Source organism: Microcebus murinus, chromosome 27, assembly GCF_040939455.1.
Source record: "Microcebus murinus isolate Inina chromosome 27, M.murinus_Inina_mat1.0, whole genome shotgun sequence".
Lineage (NCBI taxonomy): Eukaryota > Metazoa > Chordata > Mammalia > Primates > Cheirogaleidae > Microcebus > Microcebus murinus.
The window spans coordinates 2445329-2468640 of NC_134130.1; the positions used below are offsets into that span (position 1 = coordinate 2445329).

Here is a 23312-nt window from a genome sequence, read left to right on the forward strand (position 1 = left end):
TGCGGATTGGTCGATGTGGCTGTCGAGGCGCCCCGGGGCGCGCGGGAGAGGCGGGACTTCCTGCCGGCGCCGCCTGCGAAGGGCTTGGCGGCCGGCAGAGACGCGGGAGGCCAGCGATGGCCGCGGAGGGGGAGCGCCGGGGTCCGGCTGCCGGAGGCCGAAGGAAGGCGGTAGCGGGGGAGCGGCGCCCCTTGTCGAGCGCACGCCATGTCTGCCACACCTGTCCGCCCCGCCGCCGCCGCCGCTGCCCAGCAAGGTAGGAACGGTCAACAGGCCAGGACTGTGGGGTCAGGACCTGGGTTCGAATCCCGACCCCGACGTTTCCGCGTTACGCGTGGTTGGGCAGGGCTGACGTCACTCCGCTCGGCCTCAGTTTACTCATCTGGTGCGGTGAGGAGGCGGGGCAGGGGTGGTGGTCAGCGCGCCACGGATCAGAGTGAGCGAGTTCGTAGAGGCTCGACCTCCCATTCATTTATTTTTATCGAGTGCCCACTATGTGCCAATCGCCGTATGGGCAGCGGACGGACGAAAATACCTGTTCTTACCGGGCTGACACTCTAGGCCAGCGCTGTCCCCTAGAAATATATGCGAGCCACACGTGCAACTTCTAAGTTGTCTAGTAGGTGACATTCTTGATCAGAGCTGTCCAGGAGAAGTTTTAAGCCATACACAAATTTGTCAGCCACGTGTGTAATTGAAATGTGTTAAATAATTGGCCATGTTTAAAAAAAAAATGAGTCAAAAGAAACAGGTGATGTTCGTCTTAATAATGTGTTCGATTTGACCCAGTATGTTATTATTTAAACTTGTCGTCAATGTAAGGCCAGGTGGTGGCTCACGCCTGTCATCCTAGCACTCTGAGAGGCTGAGGCCGGAGGATGGCTTGAACCCAGCAGTCTGAGGTTGCAGTGAGCTATGATGATGCCACTGCACTCTCCCTGGGGCCACAGAGTGACACTCTGTCTCAAATAAATAAAATAAGAAAATAAGTAAAAATAAACATGTCAGTATAAAAAAAAATACAGCCGGGCGCGGTGGCTCACGCCTGTAATCCTAGCTCTTGGGAGGCTGAGGCGGGCGGATTGCTCAAGGTCAGGAGTTCAAAACCAGCCTGAGCAAGAGCGAGACCCCGTCTCTACTATAAATACAAAGAAATTAATTGGCCAACTGATATATATATAAAAAATTAGCCGGGCATGGTGGCGCATGCCTGTAGTCCCAGCTACTTGGGAGGCTGAGGCAGAAGGATTGCTTGAGCCCAGGAGTTTGAGGTTGCTGTGAGCTAGGCTGACGCCACGGCACTCACTCTAGCCTGGGCAACAAAGCGAGACTCTGTCTCAAAAAAAAAAAAAAAAAATACAGGATATTTTGCATTCTTCCCCACCCCCAACACCTTTGAAATCTAGTGGGTATTTTACACTCAGTAGCACCTCTTAACTTGGACTGGCTGCAGAAGTGCTCAACAGTCACGTGTTGCCAGTGACTACTGCATTGGACCGTGCAGTGCCAGACGGGGAGGCAGAAGAGAAATCAGTGGATTCTACGTCAAGTGGCGAAAAGGGTAAGAAGAAAAATAAGCTGGGGAAAGGAAGCATGGGAAATGTGAAGGCTGCAATTGTGATTTTTGTGGTTTTTTTTGGTTTTTGGTTTTTTGTTTTTTAGCAACAGGGGGTCTCACTGTGTTGCCCAGGCTAGCCTCCTGGGCTCAAGAAGCAATCCTCTCGCCTTAGCCTCCTGAGTAGCTGGGACTACGGACACACGCCACAGCACCCAGCTGAGGGTTACAGTTTGAAAGAGGGTAGTCAGGAAGGTTTCAAAGATAGCATTGGAGAAGTACCCAAAGGAGTTGAGAACACTGAACAAATAATTACAATCTTTGCTGTTTAGTGCAGTGCTGTGTGGTAGAACTTTCTGCAATGATGGGCATGTTCTATAGCAGCACTGCCCAATTCAGTAGCCACTACCTCCCTGTGGCTTTTTGGCACCTGGCTTGTGGCTGGTACCACTGAAGAACTACATTTTTTTTTTTTTAAGCTATGGTCTCGCCTTGTCGCTCAGGCTGGAGTGCAGTGGCATCGTCATAGCTCACTGCAACCCCCAACTCCTGGGCTCAGGTGATCCTCCTGCCTCACCCTCCCAAGTAGCTGGAACTACAGGTGCACACCACCATGCCTGGCTATTTTTTCTGTTTTTTGTACAGATGGCATCTCGCTTTTGCTCAAGCTGGTCTCGAACTCTTGGCCTAAAGCAATCCCCCCACCTTGGCCTCCTACAGTGCTGGGATTCCAGGTAGGAGCACCACGCCTGGCCTGAATTTTTAATTGTACTTAATTTTTTTTTTTTTTTTTTTTTTTTTTTGAGACAGAGTCTCGCTTTGTTGTCCAGGCTAGAGTGAGTGCCGTGGCATCAGCCTAGCTCACAGCAACCTCACACTCCTGGGCTCCAGCGATCCTTCTGCCTCAGCCTCCCGAGTAGCTAGGACTACAGGCATGCGCCACCATGCCCGGCTAATTTTTTATATACATATCAGTTGGCCAATTAATTTCTTTCTATTTATAGTAGAGACGGGGTCTCGCTCTTGCTCAGGCTGGTTTTGAACTCCTGACCTTGAGCAATCCGCCCACCTCGGCCTCCCAGAGAGCTAGGATTACAGGCGTGAGCCACCGCGCCCGGCCTGTACTTAATTTTTAATTAATTTTAATTTTAATAGCGACATAGGGCTAGTGGCTCCTCTAATGGATTGTCTAGGTTTCAAACAATGGTGGCAAGTGCTCTAAATGAAAGTGTCCTTCGCGCCAAACGCTTCATGTACCATTCTCCCGCACAATCCTGGAAATAGCCCTGTGATATGGGAACTATAATCATCCCATGATGAATGAATGAAGTACTTCATTTATTCATCTAGACATTAATATTATCAGTAGACTTTATTTTTTAGAACAGTTTCAGATTTACAGAAATATTACAGCAAAGATAATAGTTACCATTATTCGCCACACCTGGTTTCCCCTATTAGTAACATCTTTTGTTAGAGTGATACATTTGTTATAGTTAACAGGGCAATGTTGATACTTTACTAAAGTTCATAGTGTGTTTATTTATTTACTTTCAGAGACAAGGCCTAGCTGTGTGGCCCAGGCTGGAGGACAGTGTCCTGGTCAGAGCTCACGGGAGTCTTGAACCTTGCGAAGCGATTAGGTTAAGGATCTTGAGATGAGAGGTGCGTCTGGATTAAGTGGTGGCTCAGTGTCATCACAGGCTCCTCAGACAAGGAGGCAGGAGGGTCAGAGTCAGAGAGGGATTGGAAGATGCTGCGTTGCTGGCTCTGAAGGTGGAGGAAGGGGCCGAGAGCCAAGGGATGCAGGCAGCCACTAGACACTGGGAAAGGCCAGAAACTCGTTCTCCCCTGGAGCATCCAGGAGGGACCAGCCCTGCCCACACCTTGATTTTTAACCAGGAGAGATGAATTTCAGACTTCTTCCCTCCAGGACTTTAAAATAATAAATATGTGTTGTCTTAAGCCACCAGGGTTGTGGCAAATCTGTTATAGTAGCCATAGGGAACTACCAGGCCGTGATCATCTGAAGGAATTTATCTTTTAGCAGAGAGAATTTTACAATAGAGATTTATGTGATTCTTTCTTTCTTTCTTTGAAGGAAGGGAACCAGAGGTAAGCAGAGAATAGAACCAGAACATGGGGGGAAACCCCAGGAGAGGCCTGTGTAGACAACCCAGGGAGAGAAAGCATGACAGGCTGGCATGGGGTGGGTCAGGGGGTTGTGGAGAGAAGGAGGTAGATTCCAGATGTTTAAGGACTCACTGATGGGTCAGATTTGGAGAAGGCGGCAGGCAAATCACTTAGATACAGACATGCTGGGGACAGGCATTCTATCTGAACCATTTGTATGGCTCCATATGTGGGTTAGGGTTACTTTGGGGACATCAGAAATGGTTGTAGGCTCAGGAAGGAGGATGACTTGAAGCCAAGTTCAAGACCAGCCTGGGCAACGTGGTAAGACCATGTCTCTACAAAAAATAAAAAAAATAAGCTGGTCCTGGTGTCGTGCACCTGTAGCCCCAGCTACTCGGAAGGCTGAGGCGGGAGAATTGCTTGAGCCCTGAAGTTCAAGGCTGCAGTGAGCTATGATGACACCACTGCACTCTAGCCTGGGTGACAGAGCGAGACCCTGTCTTGAATAGAAAAGAGAAGAGAAAAGTAAAAGGTGTAAATGTCAGACGAGCGGCTCGCGGGTCGGCCCCCACACACAGCCGAGACATCGCAGCGGAACGCCTGTGCTGAGAACAGAAGCCACGCAGGCTCGAACAAGTCTGGAGAATCTTCTAGAAGGCTCAAGTTCTTTGGGAACCTGAGTTCAACCTGGTTCCATCTCAAGTGCCAAGTAGGTCGGTCACAGAGAAAAATAGGAAGCTTTGTTTATTTTTTCTTAGGCAGTTGAGTTTATTTTCAGGTTAGCGACAGTTTGGAGTTCACTTCCCCAGTGAGGTCAGAGTGAGGGGGGCAAGTAGCCACAGGGGGCTGGCTCTTTCCAGGCGTGGGCGGTTCGCAATTCCTATTCGCCCACGGTTCTGACCCGAAGAGGGCCAGCCCTGGAGCAGGCACAGGAACACTTGGCTTTCCTACGGGAATCAATTCACTTCCGCGAGTCTCACTCTGATTTTTGTAAACAGCAGGTGGTGCCAGCACCTTGGGAGCCTATTGAAAGCAGAGCACCTCACACACGGTCTCGGCAGCTGCCCAGTAACGAGAACGCTGTGGTCAGTACCTCTCTTCCTCTCGTCTTAGAATTGCACCTCCTCGATCGCGTGAGCCCAGGAGTTCAAGGCTGCCATGAGCTATGGTTGCACCACTGCACTGCAGCCTGGGTGACAGAGCAAGACCTTGTCTCTTAAAGTAATAATAATAATAATAGTAGAATGGCAGCTGCAGGAGATAACATGGGTCACTGGCCTGAGCAAGCTTGGGAGGTTTCGTTTTCCACAATTCACTTTCTGAACCCAGCCTATAACCCTTCCATTCCAGTTATCTTTCTGGGAGAGAGCAGCATTTTATCTTCCATAAAGCCAAAGGCTGAGAAAATCCCCGTAGCCCTAGCCCTTGTTCCTGGGGTCACAGGGTGGCCTGGCTTCGCCCTGTTGTCCCAGAGTGGTGTTGATGGTGACAGCTTTCACCGTCTGGTGTTCTGTGTGGACGATAAATCAATAAACCACCCACGCTGCCCCAGTGACTCATTCTATAGGAAGCACTATCACTTTTTTTTTTAAAAGATGTCTATTTTTTTTTAATCCAGTTCTTTTTCACACCTGAGTTCTCTTATTTTTCCTCTAAATCATGGGTCCCCACCCAATGGTGAGTTGTACAATTATTTCGTTATATATGACAATGTAATAATAATAGAAATAAAGTTCACAATAAATGTGATGTGCTTGAATCATCCCGAAACCATCCCTTCCTCCCTGGCACATGAAAAAATTGTCTTCCATGAAAATGGTCCCTGGTGCCAGAAAGGTTGAGGACTGCTGCTAAATGTTTTACGTATATTTCTTGGATTTTTGCAGTGCTTGTTTTTTTTAAGTAAAAATTCAGTGGTTTTTAGCATAGTCACAAAGTTATACAAGGATTACCACTGGCCGGGCGCGGTGGCTCACGCCTGTAATCCTAGCACTCTGGGAGGCCAAGGCGGGCGGATTGCTCAAGGTTAGGAGTTTGAAACCAGCCTGAGCAAGAGCGAGACCCCGTCTCTACTATAAATAGAAAGAAATTAATTGGCCAACTAATATATAGAGAAAAGATTAGCCGGGCATGGTGGCGCATGCCTGTAGTCCCAGCTACTCGGGAGGCTGAGGCAGAAGGATGGCTTGAGCCCAGGAGTTTGAGGTTGCTGTGAGCTAGGCTGAAGCCACGGCACTCACTCTAGCCTGGGCAACAAAGCGAGACTCTGTCTCAAAAAAAAAAAAAAAAAAAAGGATTGCCACTGTCTTATTCTAGAAGCTTTTCATCACCCTGGATAAAACCCCATGCCCATGAGCAGTCACTCTGCAGACTTGGCAGCCACTGATCTACTTCTGACTGCATATTTGCCCATTCTGGTTTACTTCACATAAATGCAGCCATTTTTTTCACTGAGCACGATGTTTTCAGGGCTCATCCATGTTGTAGCATGAATTAGTACTTCGTTCTTTTTCGTGGCTAAATAATATTCCATGTGTGGATATATATATATATATACACACACACTGCATTTGGGTTGATCCATTCATCTGTTGATAGACATTTAGTGGTTTCCACCTTTTGGCCACTGGGAGTGATACCGCTATGAAGATTCATTTACAAGTTCCATAGGTGGGGGTATACACCACCCAGCAGTGGAATTGCTGGGCCACACGGTCGCTCCATGTCTCACTTTTTGAGGAGGTGCCATATCATTTCGCCAGTCTTTATAAATGAAGTGGAGACTTCATGCATATCGGTCATGGCGGGCAGGCAGTTGACCATTTTGGTTCCTTCAGCCTTGCTCCTCATCTAGAAGCCCATGGGAAGGAAGCAGGTCAGGGACCCACAGATTTGCCTACCTGAGAGTCCACCTGCAAGGCATCTCCAGCCCACACCCGCTGTGCCAAAGGCGAGAGCACTGGTGAAGGGTGGGCATTTGGAACACCAGCTTCTGCCCAGTAACTTCCACTCTCCATGTATCACAAAACCCTCCCCGCTCCCCGACACACGATTGGAAAGCACAGTCTACACAGCACCGCTGGGAACACGTCACACGTGCTGGACTCCGGGTGTGCCCAATTAGGAGAAAGTTGCAGGAGGTGAGCAAAGCCAGGTGTCTTAGTCCACTTTCTGCTGCTTATAACAGAATACCTGAAACCAGGTCATTTATAAAGAAAAGAAATTTATTGCACAGTTCTGGGGGCTGAGAAGTCCCAGGTTGAGGGGCCACTTCTGGTGGGGGCTTTCTTGCTGGTGGGGACTCTGCAGAGTCCCAAGGTGGCGCAGGGCATCCCATGCCTGGGAGCTGAGCGTGCTCACACATCTCTCTTCTTCTTCTTGTAAAGCCACCGTTTCCCGTCTCAGGATCACCATTATCCACTAACCCATTAATCCATGCGTGGATTCGGCCACTCACGGGGGCAGAGTTCTCGTGACCCTGTCACCTCTTAAAGGCCACACGGGGCATTCAGTTACAACATGAGTTTTGGAGGGAACATTCACCGGGTGTTATCAGTCCATTAAAAATTCACTCAAGTTGATAAGAGGAAAGGAGCAAAGAGCAGTGAACTTACGAGTGCGTCTGTCCACGCATGGGCGAGGCATGGCCACAGCGGAGGACAGTCCCAACATTTACTTTCCGAAGGGGTGGTGGCAGCTTTCATTGGAAAGCCCCTTTGGATGTTACATACCTAGCGTATGAGAGGGTCAGAGCCTGACCCTGTGATTATGCCAGTGAAAATTATCCCAAGCCACCTGTGACAGGGCTGTCTGCAGGAAGATGAGCCTCACAGTATTTACTAAGTTACCTTTTGGTTGGAAATTGGCGAAACGCCCAGCAGTCGGGCTGCCTTGGTGGATCCAGGGGCCAACAGCTGGATGGGGTGGGCCCGGGTGGGAGGGACAGCCATGCCCTGGACTGTCGTCCCCACCTAGGGGGCAGGGACTTCCCCAGACACACATTGGCCTTCCTCATCCTCCTCCCTGGGTTTTCTCTACCCAAATCCCACTGCCTGCCTTTCCCCTTTGCCCATCCCCCAAAAATACAGCTCCTCTAGCTGCACCCAGGGCAGGACCTCGCTGTCAGCTAAGTCCTCAGCAAGCGTGAGCTCTGTCATTGGGAGCTCCTCCAGGAAGGGGCGTCCCCAGCACCCGGCGGGCAGCACAGGCTTGCTGACGGATGAACCAGCAGTAAGCCTTGCTCTCGGGGGCGCTGGGAGGGTTTACCCGGCAGACACAAGGCCCCCTCTGGCACCGGAGCCTCCACTCTGCCGGATCAGGCCTCCCGAGCTGGGGTCCCTTCTACAGTAGGCAAGACGGGCACCCCACGCCCCCGGTCAGCCCAAGGACTGACTCCAGGGGGTGGCAGTTCAGGAGGGGATTGGTGACAGGAGTCCTGCAGAGAAGGCAGCAACAGGACAGACAGGTCAGGTGGTGGGCGGGTGAGGGGGGGTTACCCTCCACCGTGACTTAGCCCCTCCTCCCTGGATCTGTCACCTGCTGCCCAGTGACCCCAGGAATGAACTAGCTCAGGCCCCCGCCCAGGGAAGTTTCCCTAGGGTGACCTCCGTCTCACCCACCTCTCCCTGGCGGCAGTGAGGGACCCGGGACCCACAGGCCAGAGCCAGGCAGGCCTGGGGGTGGGGAGGAAATGCCACTATTCTTAGATCCGTCATCCTCCAGGGCCCAGGCCACGTGGGGCTTCGCATTCCTGAGGTAGGAGCGTTGGACACACACAGGCCTCGTTCCTGGAGCAGGCCAAGGGTCATGAGGAACTCCAAGCAGCTTTTCCCCAGAAAGGTAGCAAAGTGGGGGGCAGTTAGAAAGGCCAAAGGTCACCGAGTAGAAACCCTCCAGCTGCGCCTGGAGGAAGAAGCCCCTCTCGGTCCCGAGAGACAGGGCAGAAGGCAGAGGTCAGCAGCTACGCATTAAGGAGGATTCTTGCTCTCCAAGCTGCTGACCTTCTGGCTAGATGGTTTTGGCGGTGGGGAGTGGTCCTGTGTGTTGTAAGACATTGAGCAGCATCTCTGGCAGCCTACCACCCCCAGTTGTGACAGCCAAATCTCCAGGCATTGCCAGGTGTCCCCTGGGGGCAAAGTCAGCCCCAGGAGGGAGCCGGTGCTTTGCAGAGCAAAGGCCTCCAGCGCGGAGATCTAGGGGGCTGCCCTCTTCCCTCTGCCTCTCCCCACCTTCCCCCGCCCCCTGGCGACTTCCAGAAGCAGACCCGCACATCACCTCCCCCAAGACGTGTTCTGTGGGTCCCTGTCTCATGAGTTTGACCCCCACAGGTGTTGTGGTAGATAAAATAATAACCCCTTCCCCCCAGGATGTTCACACCCTAATACCCAGAACCCGGGAATCTATTCCCTCACATGGCAAAAGAGATTTTGCAGATGGGATTAATTAAGGATCTCAAGATGGGGAGATCATCCTGGATTAATCAAGGGGACCCAGGGTCCTCAAGAGGAGACAGGAGGGTCGGAGGCAGAGAGACTGGCTCTGAAGGGGGAAGAAGGGGCCCCGAGTCCAGGGATGGGGGCCACCGCTAGACACTGGAAAAGGAGGGAGACGGGTTGTCTGTCCCCTGGGGCCTCCTGGTGGAACCAGCCCTGTTGACACCTTGATTTTAGGACACCTGACCTCAGGACTGTAAGATAATAAATTTGTGGTGTTTGAAGCCACTGAGTTTGTGGTTGGTTGCTACAACAGCGACAGGGAACGCCTATAGGTGTCTACTCCGAAGCCACTTGCCAGTCAGGCTGGCACCTGCCTCTCTCTGCACGGGCTGCGACAGACACGCAGAGCTGCTGTCCCCGTGCACGTCTCCCAGGAGATGGGGGAACTCGATGCGAGAAGGTTTGGGGGTCGGGGCTGGGACGGACCAGGTTCTCTCAAGCTCGTGCGGAGCCTCATCAGGGAGTCAAGAAGCAGACAAAACGACCGCTTTTTCCCTCTAAATTAAAAAAAAAAAAAGTTATGCCAGTAAAGACCCCAAAGCCCCAATCTTTGCTTCGTGTAGCTGTAGCTGATTTTTTTTTTTTAATTTTTAATTTTTGAAACAGGGTCTCCCTCTGTCACCCAGGCTGGAGTGCAGTGGCGTCATCATAGCTCACTGCAGCCTTGAACTCCTGGGCTCAAGTGATCCTCCCACCTCAGCTTCCCAAGTGGGTGGAACTACAGGTCCATGCCACTGAATTTAATTTTTTTTTTTTTTGGTAGAGATAGGGTCTTGCTGTATTGCCCAGGCTGGTCTCAAACACCTGACCTCAAGTGATCCTCCCACCTCAGCCTCCCAAAGTGCTGGGATTACAGACATGAGCCACTGTGCTGGCTCTAAGGCTCTTTAAAGAGCTTCTGGCTCTTTGAACCTGAGCTGAAAATGGACCTCCTAAAGGAGGAGGAGGAGAAGAGGCCCAGACAGGGGGAGGGCACTGAGGCTGGAGGGAGGAGGGTGATTCCCAGCAGGGCTGAGGGAGGCACAGAAAGGGCTGGAATGGGTCACAGGCAGCCCTGGAGGAGGCACTTCAGGGTACGGCGGCAGGAGCAGGGACTAGACAGCCGGGGGTCACGGAATGATGGGAGGACAAGATTGAGGGGAGAGGCTCAGAGGAAGCAAAGACCACCAGACCCCAGCTGGGAAGGGGCTTCTGGCTTGATGGAAGCTGGTGCTAGGGAGGCGTGAGCATGGGGGGTAGGGGTTGGGTGTCTGTGCTGGGGAAGTTCTAGATGTTGAATGCCGCTCCCTTGACTGCCACAAATGAGCCTTTGCAGAATTGGAGGCCAAGAGAGGCCACAGCATTAAGCACAGGCTGTTTCGAAGGACCCAGGGTGGAAGCTACCCCAGCTCCCGGCACCTGTAACCCCTTAGTGAACAAACACCTTCCCAATGGCAGAAGCAGAGGAGGCCCCCACTTCCCACCCCCCACCCATCAGAGCAGCTGTGATTCCCACAAGGAGGCAATGTTTTCTCATCCACGGAGTGCCCAGACTGAGACAGGGGCCGTAGGATTCTCAGCCCCCAAACCCTTTATACATGAAGGATTTTGAGGCCTGGACAACCCACAGCAGAGCTAAGCCAGGCACTTTGGAAGCATCCGGAAATTAGAAGGTGAGAGAGGGAGTGTGGATGGAGCCCTGGTGTCCAGGCTTTTGCATCTGCTGTAGCGTTGGCCTCCTTGCTATGCACCCTGTACATATCCAAGTTCAAAAAATCTGGGCTCAGCCCCTCTCCAAGCTGGTGGCCTTGGAAGCTATGTGTTGAAGACGGCAGAGCCACAAGGTGGAAGGGACCTGGGTTCTGACTTCCTGCCAATCAGGAACACTCACTGTGAACTTTGATGTGACCATGGTGGATGGTAGCATTTGTTCACAAGTGCCATGGTTTGAATGTACCGTATTCAAACCATATCCATATGTTGGAACTTAAACCTCAAGGTGACGGTATTAGAAGGCGGGGCCTTTGGGAGGTGATTAGACCATGAGAACTCTGTCCTCATGAATGGGATTAATGCCCTTATTAAAAGGAGTAGTCAGGCCATTCTTTTGCACTTTCTGTCATGTGAGGATGCAGCAAGAAGGTGCCGTGTTGTAAGCAGAGAATGAGCCCCCATTAGGCACCAAAACCACCAGTGCTTGATAGAGAAACTTCCCGGCCTCCAGAACCGTGAGCTCTAAAAATGTCTATTGTTTATAAATTGCTCAGTCTCAGGAGCATTTTGGTAGAGCAGCACAAACAGATGAAGACAACAATCCTTCCTCCCTTCCTCCACTAAGCGTGCCTCCCTGTGGGTGGGGTTCACTGCCCATCCCCCAACTTCGGGCGTCACCACGTGACTTGCTTTGGCCACTGTGACCTGGATGGAAGTGACCCCCCCCCGCCCCCAGCCAGATCTGAGACGAAGGCTGAAGAAGCAGCAGGTGGACCCGATGCTCTGATCTCATGTCCCCGCTTCCAGGAAACAAATGTGCCCCAGGAAGTCTATGCAGCGACACGTAGAAAACTCACAGCCTAGAGCACAGCCCAGCGAGGCCACAGCTGAGCCCTGGACCCCAAAGGGAGGAATACATGCTTGTTCTAGTAAAACAAAACAAAACATCTGGCTAGTCTACCCTGAGCAAATCACAAATTCCTCGTCTGGACGATGGGGCAAGGGTATTGCTTAACATGTCACTGCAAGACTCAAATGCAATGAGGCACAAAAAGTTGGCCCAGAACAACTCAGCTAAGCGGGGCAGGTGGGGGGAAGTGTGAAAGCTGAGTGCAGGCGGGGTGAGAAGGGTTTATAGGGCTGCGGAGGGCTGGACAAGGTGACAGGGCAGTCCCAACATGTGGCCCCGGCCCTCTGGGTGGCAGAGCTCAGAAGCGTAAGAAGTAATCCACGCCAAGCTGCCTGCCAGGAGATAGATGGGCAGGGAGCAGTGCCAGAGGCGAGTGGAGGTGGGGGGCCCCCGGGGGAAGAGGAGGTGACACGTGAATAGAGGCAGGAAGGGGGACCCACAGTGGCGGTGACTCAGTGGCCCTCTCCAGCCTGTTTTCCGCCACGACACCCCCAGGGCTGGGTGGGCAGCCAGTAGACCTTGACCGTGTGGTTAGAACCAAGCAGTCAGGGGCTGGGGCAGCAGCAGAGGTGACAGAGTGGACGGGCCCCCTAAGCCTGTGGACGCTGGCTCCCTCCCGGTATCCCTTTCCGTGCATTCTGGCCCAGTCGACGGCCGGGGTCCCCACATTTGAGAAGTGGGAGGCTCGTCCCATTCTTCAAGGGGCTAAGGAGACAGCCCAGACCCTCCCCATTCCCGAGAGACAGACCCGCCTCTGGGACCTCCCCACCGCCCCCCGTGGGTCCAGCCTGCCACCTTCTTTCCCCTGAGCTGTGGAACGTGCCCTTGTCTCGCCCCCTCCGGCGCATCTTCCTCGTGACCGTGGCAGGGCTCGGACGCAGGCTTGACCACAACCCTCCCCCGGCTAAATAAATCCCTCTGCAGCTCCCCAGTGGCCTCTCGCTGAAGGTCACCCTTGTGGGCTTGCCACGTGAGGCCCTAAATAGCCTCTGCCCGCCCACCTCATCTTCCGCTAGCCGCCCCCTGCCCCTGCGTCCCAGCGCAGCCAGTCTGCAGTTGGCCGTCTCTCCTGCCCCTGCTCTGATGGCCTCTGATGGCGACGAGCACCTGCATGTCCTTCAGGTCCCATCGGGCTGCAGTTCCCTCTGGAGACCCGCTGGGGGGCCCTGTGCGCGCACACGGTGACCTGGGACGCGCGCACGCAGCGCCCTGTGAGCGTCCCTCCGCTAGCGTGAGCGCCACCCGGGAAGCCGTGTGTCTGTTAGCTGCCGTCTGTCCGCAGCTCCCCACACGTCACTGGGCACCTGTTTTTCTGTTTGTTTTGTTTTTGAGGCAGAGCCTCGCTTTGTTGCCCAGGCTAGAGTGGGTGCCGTGGCGTCAGCCTAGCTCACAGCAACCTCAAACTCCTGGGCTCAAGCGATCCTCCTGCCTCAGCCTCCTGAGTAGCTGGGACTACAGGCATGCGCCACCATGCCCGGCTAATTTTTTCTATTTTTAGTAGAGACAGGGTCTCGCTCTTGCCCAGGCTGGTCTCGAACTCCTAGCCTCAAGAGATCCTGCCACCTCGGCCTCCCAGAGTGCTGGGATCATGGCCATGGGCACCTGTTTTTAAATGTAGGCTTTATTATTATGCAGGTCTGGTGGTAAGGCCAATAGATGAGGAGATGACTGCCACCAGAAAGATAGTTTGTTACTCCTAGTTCCTAAGAGGAGGGGACATGTCACGCCATGCAGGGCCACACAGGGAAGCACTAGAGCCAGTTGGAGGCAGGCAGAGAGAGTAGAGAGAAAACATAGGCAAGAGCCTTTATTGTGGTTTCTGCAAAAAGGAATGTGTGCGGCAGGGCAGGCCCTGGGGATTAGGGACTGTCCCCAGTTGTCTGTTATCTGGCTCCCAGGCGATTAGGGTGGGTGCATGGTGACTGGGAGTGTGAGAGCCCACACTGTAGATAGCTGGGGGCGTAGGTTCCCATTGGTTGGTTTGCATATGAAAGGTGCTCTCCCAGCAGAGTCCTCTACCCCCTCTAGGACGCTGGGAACTGGCTAGAGACCTGGCAGAGACCTTGTCTCCAGCATCTGCAAGCCCCCAGATGTCAAAGGGGGCAGGAGGATCCCTTGAGCCCTGGAGTTTGAGGCTGCAGTGAGCTATGATGATGCTACTGCACTCCAGCCTGGGCAACAGAGCAAGACCCTGGAAAGAAAGGAAGGAAGGAAGGAAGGAAGGAAGGAAGGAAGGAAGGAAGGAAGGAAGGAAGGAAGGAAGGAAGGAAGGAAGGAAGGAAGGAAGGAAGGAAGGAAGGAAGGAAGGAAGGAAGGAAGGAAGGAAGGAAGGAAGGAAGGAAGGAAGGAAGGAAGGGAGAAAGAAAGAAAGAAAGAAAGAAAGAAAGAAAAAGAAAGAAAGAAAGAAAGAAAGAAAACTTGTGTTGAGAGGATCAGTGGAGCTCGCCAAAGGACCCTATGGGACCCTCTCCTCAGGCTCCACCATTCTCTCTCTCCATGACGTGCCTCCCCCTGCTCCAGATGGCAGGGCCAGCTTCAGGCAGTCACCCTTCCAGGCTGTCTGGCCCCCACATGTCCTGCATGGGCAAGAGAAGCACAAAGACCAACCCCAAGGCCATGACCTTGACAGTACAAGTCATCCGAGTCCCTCTGGAGAGCCACGGCTCCCACCCAGGCTGCAGCGAACAGCTGCTCCTGGAAGACAGAGGCCACCTGTCAGCTTGGAGATGGAAGCCTCCCCCGCCCCAAAGCCAACCTTCCAGGAGGCAGCAGGGCCAACTACATCAGGGACTGTCTGTAAACCAACTCCCTGAGCGTCAGGCCAGGGGCTTGCAAGGCATCCTGGAAAAACCCCTTTTTTGTCCTGTCCTCCAGTTGCCGGGCAACCACCGCGCGTCTGGACCAAAGCAAGAGGAAGCTTGTGTAAGGACACATGTAGACTGAAAGCGAAGGGATGGGGAAAAGATATGCCTTGCACCTGGAAACCACAAGAAAGCAGGGGTAGCTATATTGCATCAGATAAGACAGACTTCAAGTCAGATACTGCAAACCGAGACAAAGAATGTCATTATAGAGTGACAAAGGGGTCAACTCATCAAGAGGCTGTAACAATTGTAAATACATGTGCATCCAACATAAGAGCACCTAAATATATAAAGCAAATATGAAGAGCTTCTGAAGGGAGAGCTAGTCTAGGATACGGTAATAGCGAGGGACTGCAGTACCCTGCTTTCAACAACGGATAGATCATCCAGACAGAAAATCAATAGGGCCAGGCGCGGTGGCTCACGCCTGTAATCCTAGCACTTTGGGAGGCCAATTTGGGAGGATTGCTTGAGGCCAGGAGTTTGAGGCCAGCCTGAGCCAGAGTGAGACCTCTTCTTTACTAAAAAAAAAAAAAAAAGCTGGGCATAGTTGCGTGTGCCTGTAGTCCCAGGTATTCTAGAGGCTGAGGCAGTACTATTACAACTGAGTAATAGTAGTAGTGATCACTTGAGCCCAGGAGTTGGAGGCTGCAGTGAGCTACGATGACACCATGGCACTCTAGCCTGGGTGACAGAGCGAGACTCTGTCTCAAAAAAAAAAAAAAAAAAAATCAACAAGGAAACATTGGACTTGAACTACACGCTAGACAGAAAGGACCTAACAGACAAATACAAAACAGTCCATCCAACAGCAACTAAATACACATTCCTCTCAAATGCCCATGGAACATTCTCCAGGATAGATCATATATATGTTAGACCACAAAACAAGTCTGAACAAATTCAAGAAGATTGCAATAGTATCAGATATTTTTCTTGACCACAACGGTACAGAACTAGAAATCAGTAACAGTAACGGGTGGAATTTCCCCATATGTGTGAATTTCAGAAAACTGACAAGTAGGTGGAAATTTAACAACACACCCCCGAAGGACCAATGAATGGGTCAAGGAAGATATTAAAAGGGCAATTAAAGAATATGTCAAGACAAACATAAATGGACATATGATACAACTGATAGGATATAGTGAAAGCAGTTCTAAGAATGAAGTTTATAGCAATAAATGCCAACATCAAAAAAGAAGAAAGATCTCAAATAAACAAATTCTCTCTAAAAAGGGGCAGCTGGGAACAAGAGGAGTCCTGGCCTGGCAGACAGGACACCTGGGTGTGGTATGTTCCTTAGGGTGCTCTGGGGAAGGGCAGCCCAGCTGCTTCTGTCAGAGGCCAAGAGTCTGGGCAGGGACCCGGAGGCACCAGAGCTGTGTGCAGCCAAGCTCTGATATGCAAAGGTGACTGCAGGAGGACCCCACTAATGTCCCTGCAGCTTTGCTAATGACCCGCCAGGCATTGGCTCTGTAGCCCTCATCTATTAGGGGACTGTCCCCCTTTTGGTCACAGTATTTAAGGAATAGAAGTCAGAGTTTCCTGGCCAAAAAAAAAAAAAAGACTTGGCCACTCTGACCCTCTGTCTCCTTCTCTGTACAGTTAGGCCAACTGTGAGCACCCGCAAGTATCCTCCATCTGTGTGCCCTCCACTGGGGGTGGGATACTTCCAGGAGTCTCCCTTCCCCTACCAAGCCACTGGAGCCACTGCCCTCCCAACCCTGCTGCCTCTGGGGTGTCAGTTCCTGCGTTTGGCTGAGCTACAGGCTGGAGACCACCCCCAACTGCGCCCATCATCAGAGTCAGAATGGGGGGAGGCTTCCACCCCGCAGCCACGCGGATTTCACACTTGCAGAGGAGAAGGTCCCTGGTAGCAGGTTACACTCAATACCTCCACAGCTGCAGGCGCGGAGGAGGCCTGGCTTCCCCCAGTTCAGCCCTGAAGATCTGGCTCTCACTCTTAGCAGCTGTGCTCCTTGGAAATCTGGGCTGTGACTCAGAGGGTCGTCCCCCACCCCAACCCCAGTATCCTGGCTCCCACCCAGACACCTGGGTCCCGCGCGCACACATCCCTGTGCACCCTGCGTGAATCCCTCCTCCCCGAGAAGGCTGCCGGTGGGACAAACAGTGAGGGGTGGGGCAGGGAGGTGGCCTCACACGCCGGCGGACCTCTTCCAGGTCTGGCTAACGTCAACGCCCCTCCCCCACCCCGGCAAGGCAGGTAGGAGGCAGTGGGCCGTAGCGGGGAGGCTGGCCCCAGACTGCCACGCTGCGTCCCCACGCCCGCAGCCACGCGGAGCCGCGTCCCGGCCCAGCCTCACCTCCCAGAGCAAGAGGCGGAGGAACTGGAGCAGCTCCCAGGCCCGGCCTGGGGGCTGCAACGGGACAGCTGAGCACCCAAGTCCGCGGAGCCTCTTAGAGTGGGGCGGGGCTGAGCTTTGTAAGCCCCGCCCCCAATGTAAGCACCGCCCAAACAGCACCGCCCTGTTGCTGCATGTTATTTACAAAGCCCCGCCCACCGAATAAGCCCCGCCCCACGCAGCCCCGCCCCAGCTCTAAGTGTTATTTGTTAAGCCCCGCCCTCGCACATAAGCTCCACCCATCAAGCCCCGCCCTGGCTCTATGCTCCACTCAACCAGCCCTGTGGCCTGGCGGGGTGGCGGGGCGCCTCAAGAGGCTGAGAAATAAGAAATGAATGGGGTCCGAGAAATGAGAAAGGGGTCTGGAGAGGTCATATGTAGCTATGGATGTGAACAATGAAAAGTTAAAAACAGACAGCTGGTTAGCCGGGCATGGTGGCGCATGCCTGTAGTCCCAGCTACTCGGGAGGGAGGCTGAGGCAGGAGGATTGCTTGAGCCCAGGAGTTTGAGGTTGCTGTGAGCCAGGCTGAGGCCACAGTACTCACTCTAGCCTGGTCAACAAGCGAGACTCTGTCTCAAAAAAATAAAAATTAAAAAATAAAAAATAAATAAAAACAGACAGCTGGGAGGCCCCTGCAGTGCCCCTGCCTTCCCTCACCCCCACCTCCCGGCTCCCCGGCGCCCCTGTCCCCCGGGGGCGGCTGACCAGGGAAAGAAGACAGGCCTTCTGCAAGAATTTTGCTTTGCTTGCTGCAGGCATGGCTACCTGGGTCTCCCGGCTTTTCTTCCGAAGCCAGGGCATTTCTTTGTTGGTGCAGTTGTTCACGTCAGTTTTATGGAGACTGTTCTCAAGGTAATATTCGAGAAAATTCACACGCCACGCGTGCACTTCACCCATGGAAAGTGCACCATGCTGTGGTGTTTACCACATTGGCAGAGTTATGCAGCCATCGCCATTATCTAACTCCAGAACAGAAAGAAACCCATACATACCCTTTTTCTTTCAGAGGCAGGGTCTTGCTCTGTCACCCAGGCTGGAGTGCCGTGGTGTCATCGTAGATCACTGCAGCCTTGAACTCCTGGGCTCAATCAGTCCTCCTGCCTCAGCCTCCCAAGTGGCTGGGACCATAGGCGCATGCGCCACCACGCCTGGCTAATGTTGAAAAAAATTTTTTGTAGAGACAAGGTCTCACTATGTTGTCTAGGCTGGTCTCCAACTCCTGGCCTCAAGCGACCCTCCTGCCTCGGCCTCCCAGAGTGCTGGGATTATAGGCGCGAGCCACTGTCGCCAGCTAAGAAGCCCATATTCCTGAAAGGTCACCCACCTCATTCCCTCATTCTCCCCTCCCCCCATCCTGTGGCCACCACGAATCTACTTTCTGTTTCTATAGACTTGCCTATTCTCAAAACCAGGGCATGTCTGTGATGTGCTAAGTCGCCCCGTTGTGTGAAAGGAGATAAAAATGGGGTGAAGTCAGGGCCCCAAGGGGCCAGGTGGCTTGGGAGTAAGGAGCAGAGATAAAGGCTTCCTCTGGGGGGGGGCTCCAGGCAGCCCCAGGCCTGTCTGCGGGGAGTCAGTGACCACCCAGGTGTGTGCAGATGAGGGGGACAGAGAGGCAAAGGGCCCCTTCCTGGGGACAACAGGGGTGCTGGCTGGGAGGCCCAGGATGGGGGAAGGTGGGGGGATGGCGGGTCTCGGGGTGGAGGGCAGGGCTTGGTCTGTCTGTGCAGGGGGAGAAGCCCAGAGTCTGCAAGAGCAGGTGGGGAGGAGGAGGAGGAGGGAGGGCGGAGGGAGGGCAGGTGGTGGCTGGGTGGGGCTCCGTCTAATAAAGGGTGACTTCCAGCCCGCTGCCCCGCAGGCAGGAGAGCTTTGGGGACACCCTAGCAGGCACCGGCGCCCCGGGCCCAGCGCACCTCGGTGAGTCCTTCTCCCGCACGTCCCTGCAGCGAGACTTGTCCCCCTTCTGTGCCATCTCCTTTTCTTGCTGAGTGTCCCTGGGACTAGCCTGAGATGGGGGTGCTCCCAGTGCCTGCTCCTGTCCTGAGATCTTCGTCACCCTTCTCCACGTCCCCAAGGTGGCCACGTTAATCCCCCAGGGAGGAGGACCAGCCTGCAGCATGAACCTGTCGCTCCTGGCCTGTGTGCTGGCCTGTTTTGTGGGGGCCTGGGCCCCTGCTGTCCACGCCCAAGGTACTGTCTTCTGCCATGCCTACCCCACCTCCAGGGACCCATCCGTCTTTCCCGTCCCCATTTATCTCTCCTCTCTTCCAGAAAGTTCCCCCAATCCCGCTCCACTGAATTCTCTGATGGCTCCTGCGCCTGGCATTTGGATAATTCCTGGGGTCGGGGGTGGAGACGGGGGTCCGCAGCTCCTTCTTCCAGAGCCACCCTCGGTGCCCACTTTGCAAGACTCGGGCAGCCGGCGGGAGCCCGAGTGGTTCCAGCTGTGGGCAAAGCCACTTACCACTGGGGACACATCGAAACGTCCTGACCCTACAGAGATAAGGCTGGGTTAGAGGTCAGAGCCTCGGAGACCAATGGCAGTGGACTCCCATCCCCGTCCCCACCCCGCGCCCCCGTCCACGCGGTCCGACTGAGAGCTGCTACTCAACCTTTCTGAGTGCCACTTTCCTCGCCTGCAACGTGGGAATGTCAGAGTCCCACTGCATGGACCGGACGGGACTCGAGGGTCCAATGAGCCGATGGCTGCGGAAGACTCTTGGCCCAGTGTCCGGCAACGACAATAACCACTTCTGTTATCCATGGGGGACCCCTTCCGCCCTCCCCTACCCCTGGCCCCAGAGCAGGTGCTTGAGGATTTCTGACACCAAAGGACAGCTCTGGGCATGCAGTGTCCCGCCCCACCGGCCCCGACACTGGCTCTGCATCCCCTGAGTCTCAGCAGCTGGCCGGGGGCTTGGCCAGGTGGAGGAGCCGCGCCCCCACCTTCCTGGCCCGTCTGCCCCCAGCAGTCCCACCTGCCCCCTGGCTGGGTCCCAGAGCTTAGCCTTTGCCCAGGAGGGGGCTGGGCTGTGCTCATTGTTCTGCTATCAGAGTCAGCATGGCCCTTTGATCCTGGGGGAAGGGTGGCCCCCAGCCTGGGGAACCACCTTCTTGGCACTGCAGCCCGAGGCTGCAGAGCTTCCAACAGGTTCCTCTGCCCCTTGCCCTCCAGGGCCAAGGTTGGGGGATGCCAAGAGGCGGGGTCTGGCTGACGTGCGTTGTCGAGGACCTAGAAGGTGGGGCGGGGGTGTGTCCGCTGGCCTCCACCGCCAGCTCCTCCTCCCAGAGCTCCCAGTGCCTGGCCAGGGGGACTTGAGTGGTCACTGTGATGAGGACCCAGCAGAAGAGATATTCGAGCCAGGCCCATGTGGGAGGGGCGGCCTGGAGCAGGACCTGGGACCTTAGGAGCAGGCGACCAGCTGGCTTCTTTTGAGGACAGTAGGGCCATGCCAGGGAGGAGTGGTCCTGGCCCCTTCTCAGTGCTGCACCTGTCCCCTGTCCCCTCTCCCAGAGCAGGAGTGGAAGTGGCTTTGTTCCGTCCATTGGGCGGTTGGTTCCGCGCCCTGCTCAGCAAGGGGCTGTGGGTTCCCTCCAACTCCCGCTGGGTGTCCCAATGTCAAGGGGGAAGGGTGAGCCAGGCGGTCCCTCGGCCTCTGCCAGGCCTGTGGCCGTCCCTGCCCGGTGCAGACGTGAGCGTGCGGGCGGTGTGTGGTTGCAGGTGTGTTTGAGGACTGCTGCCTGGCGTACCACCGCCGCATCCGGGGCGCTGTGCTCCGGCACGCCTGGGGCTACCAGCGCCAGGAGGTGACCGGGAGCTGCAATCTGCCTGCTGTCATGTGAGTGGGGCCGAGGGGGGGGCGGGTGAGGCTCGCTTGCCGCTCTGCTCCCCGCTTACACCCTGGCCTGGGCACCCCCTCTCCACCTACCAGATTCCACTTCCGCCAGAAAAACAAGATGGTGTGCGGCGACCCAAAGAACAAAGAGGTGCAGAGGGCCATGAGGTTTCTGGATACACGCAAGAAGACCCCCACAAAGCTTCGCCACACCTGGATGACCTTCCGAGGTGGGTGAGCCCCCAGCCCTGCATCTACGGGGTACGCCCTTCCTGCCACCCACCCCAGTGCTTCTCAGTTCCTGAGGGGGCAGGGTGCTGGCAGCTGCCCCTGCCCCAAAGACAGACAGTTGCTGGTGAGTGGGGGGGTGGGAGGGAATGACCGACTGACCGTGTCATGGTCTAGATCTGACCATTGCTGCAGACGGAAAACTCAGACCAATGGGAAACTCAGTAGCTCATATAACCAGTGACAGCTTCAGGTTCGGCTGGATCCAGGAGCTCCAAAAATGTTGGTGGAGCTCTTATCTACTTCTTTCTCTCTCCATCTCTTGGACAGGCTTTCATGCTGGGAAGAATTTGAGTCCTGGAACCTCCGAGCTACCATCGTCCAAGTTGAGTGACCCCACTAGACACGGGAAGAGGAACACCTCCTCCTTCCAGCAGCAGCAAATCTAGGTACAGACTCCCGGTCATGTGACCATCTTCTACCCATCACCTTTGCCAAGGGCCGAGGGCTCAAAGTCGGCTCATGCTGGCACAGCAGATTCCCATCCAGGACCAAGGAGGGCTGGCTGTGTGGGCAGCCCCTGCAGGTTCGCATGGGAGGGTCCTGTCCACTGCCCTGCCCCACCCAGGGAGGCCAGCAAGAGCTGAAGTGAACCCCCCGGGAGAGGGGCGGAGGGCTGCAGGACCCCCCATACCAAGCCATTGTCCAGCGGACTCCTGTAATTCTAGTCAATTCTGACATTGTCTCCCCGGAGATAGAGTCAGATCCTATAGGTTAAGGACTCAGTCCCACAATACTGTCCCCACTTGAGAGGCCAGTTGCAAGCAGTGGGTTGTCACTCGTACTTCCGACTGACTGGCTATAAACCAGGGCTCCCTACTCCGGCTCACTCATTGGCTAGAGTGGCCCACAGGGTTCAGGAAAACACTTTACTTACGTCTACTACTTTATTATAAAAAGATCTTACAAAGGGCTAGGCCAGGAGGCTCACACGAGTAATCCCAGCACTTTGGGAGGCTGAGGCAGGATGATCTCTTGAGGCCAGGAGTTTGAGACCAGCCTGGACAACATAGCAAGGCCAGTTTTTTTGTTTTGTTTTGTTGTTGCTTTTTTTTTTTTTGGTTTTGTTTTTGTTTTTGAGGCAGAGTCTCGCTCTGTCACCCGAGCTAGAGTGCCATGGTGTCAGCCTAGCTCACAGCAACCTCAAACCCCTGGGCTCCAGCAATCCTCCTGCCTCAGCCTCCTGAGTAGCTAGGGCTACAGGCATGCGCCATGGCACCCAGCTAATTTTTCTATTCTTAGTAGAGACAGGGTCTCTCTCTTGCTCAGACTGGTCTCAAACTCCTGACCTTAAGCAATCCTCCTGCCTCAGCCTCCCAGAGTGCTAGGATTATGGGCATGAGCCACCGTGCCTGGCCAGCATGGCCGATTATTAACGTAAACTCCAGCCCCTCTGTCCTCTCCAAGATTCCAATCATGGCTTGGTCTGTCTGGTGGCCTCAGCTCTCATGCGGAAACCCACCAAGAGTCACCTCCTTAGAGCAAAAGACGCTGCAATCACCCAGGAAATTGTTTTAGGAGCTCTGTGCCAGGAGCCCGGAGCAGAGACCAAATATTAGAACAAAAGATTCTCCTACCACTCGGGAAATTACAAGGTCTTTAGGGGCCCCGTGCCAGGGGCCGGGGGCAGAGGCCAATGTCTATATTTGTATTAATTTACAGCCACCAATTCCACTGTGGCCTCTCCAATTCCGCCTGCAGGTCCCTAAGCCCACACATCTCCGGGATCCACAGCGCAAGAGAGACTGGATCTTTCTCTGCCACAACCGTCACCCTGCAGCCGGGGCTACCACCTGCCCTTCTGTCCTTTGGCCCAGCTCCTAATCCCTGTGCCTGCTGCCCCTGTTCACCACCCTCACCACCTCCTGCCCATGGGCAGCTGGCAGGAGGAAGCTGGCTTCATTTTAAGCCACTAGCTGTTGCAGAGACCAGAGTCAGCCTTGGGCAGTGACTGTGGCAGAGACGTGTCCTGGGGTTACACCTCCTGCCTGGAGCTTCTTGCCACCCACCCTGAGCCATGCATGCCTGTGCATCCTTCTGGGTCCTTATAAAGCCCCGGGTGGGTCCAAGCATGCCCCTGCAAGACTGTTGCTTTTCTATGACTTTATAAACCTTTATAACAATAAACCTCTGGGGCTCTGTCATGTTTCTTTATGAGGTGCAGTGTG

At 54.3% G+C, this 23312-nt stretch overlaps 1 protein-coding gene and 1 long non-coding RNA gene across 2 annotated transcripts; one reads left to right on the forward strand and one right to left on the reverse strand.

Moving 5' to 3' along the window:
* The first annotated feature begins 40 nt into the window (after nucleotides 1–40).
* On the forward strand, nucleotides 41–23271 carry CCL25 (C-C motif chemokine ligand 25). Its single transcript, XM_075998097.1, has 8 exons — nucleotides 41–256; nucleotides 1428–1561; nucleotides 18864–18937; nucleotides 19096–19210; nucleotides 20742–20859; nucleotides 20953–21086; nucleotides 21415–21533; nucleotides 22807–23271. Exons 4-7 carry the CDS (start codon nucleotides 19138–19140, stop codon nucleotides 21531–21533), a joined length of 444 nt encoding a protein of 147 aa, XP_075854212.1. The 5' UTR covers nucleotides 41–256; nucleotides 1428–1561; nucleotides 18864–18937; nucleotides 19096–19137; the 3' UTR covers nucleotides 22807–23271.
* On the reverse strand, nucleotides 7344–9703 carry LOC142864828 (uncharacterized). Its single transcript, XR_012915127.1, has 3 exons — nucleotides 9613–9703; nucleotides 8311–8593; nucleotides 7344–8126 (listed from the first exon to the last, which is right to left on the reverse strand). It is a non-coding gene; the product is annotated as an uncharacterized LOC142864828 (long non-coding RNA).
* Nucleotides 23272–23312: the final 41 nt, after the last annotated feature.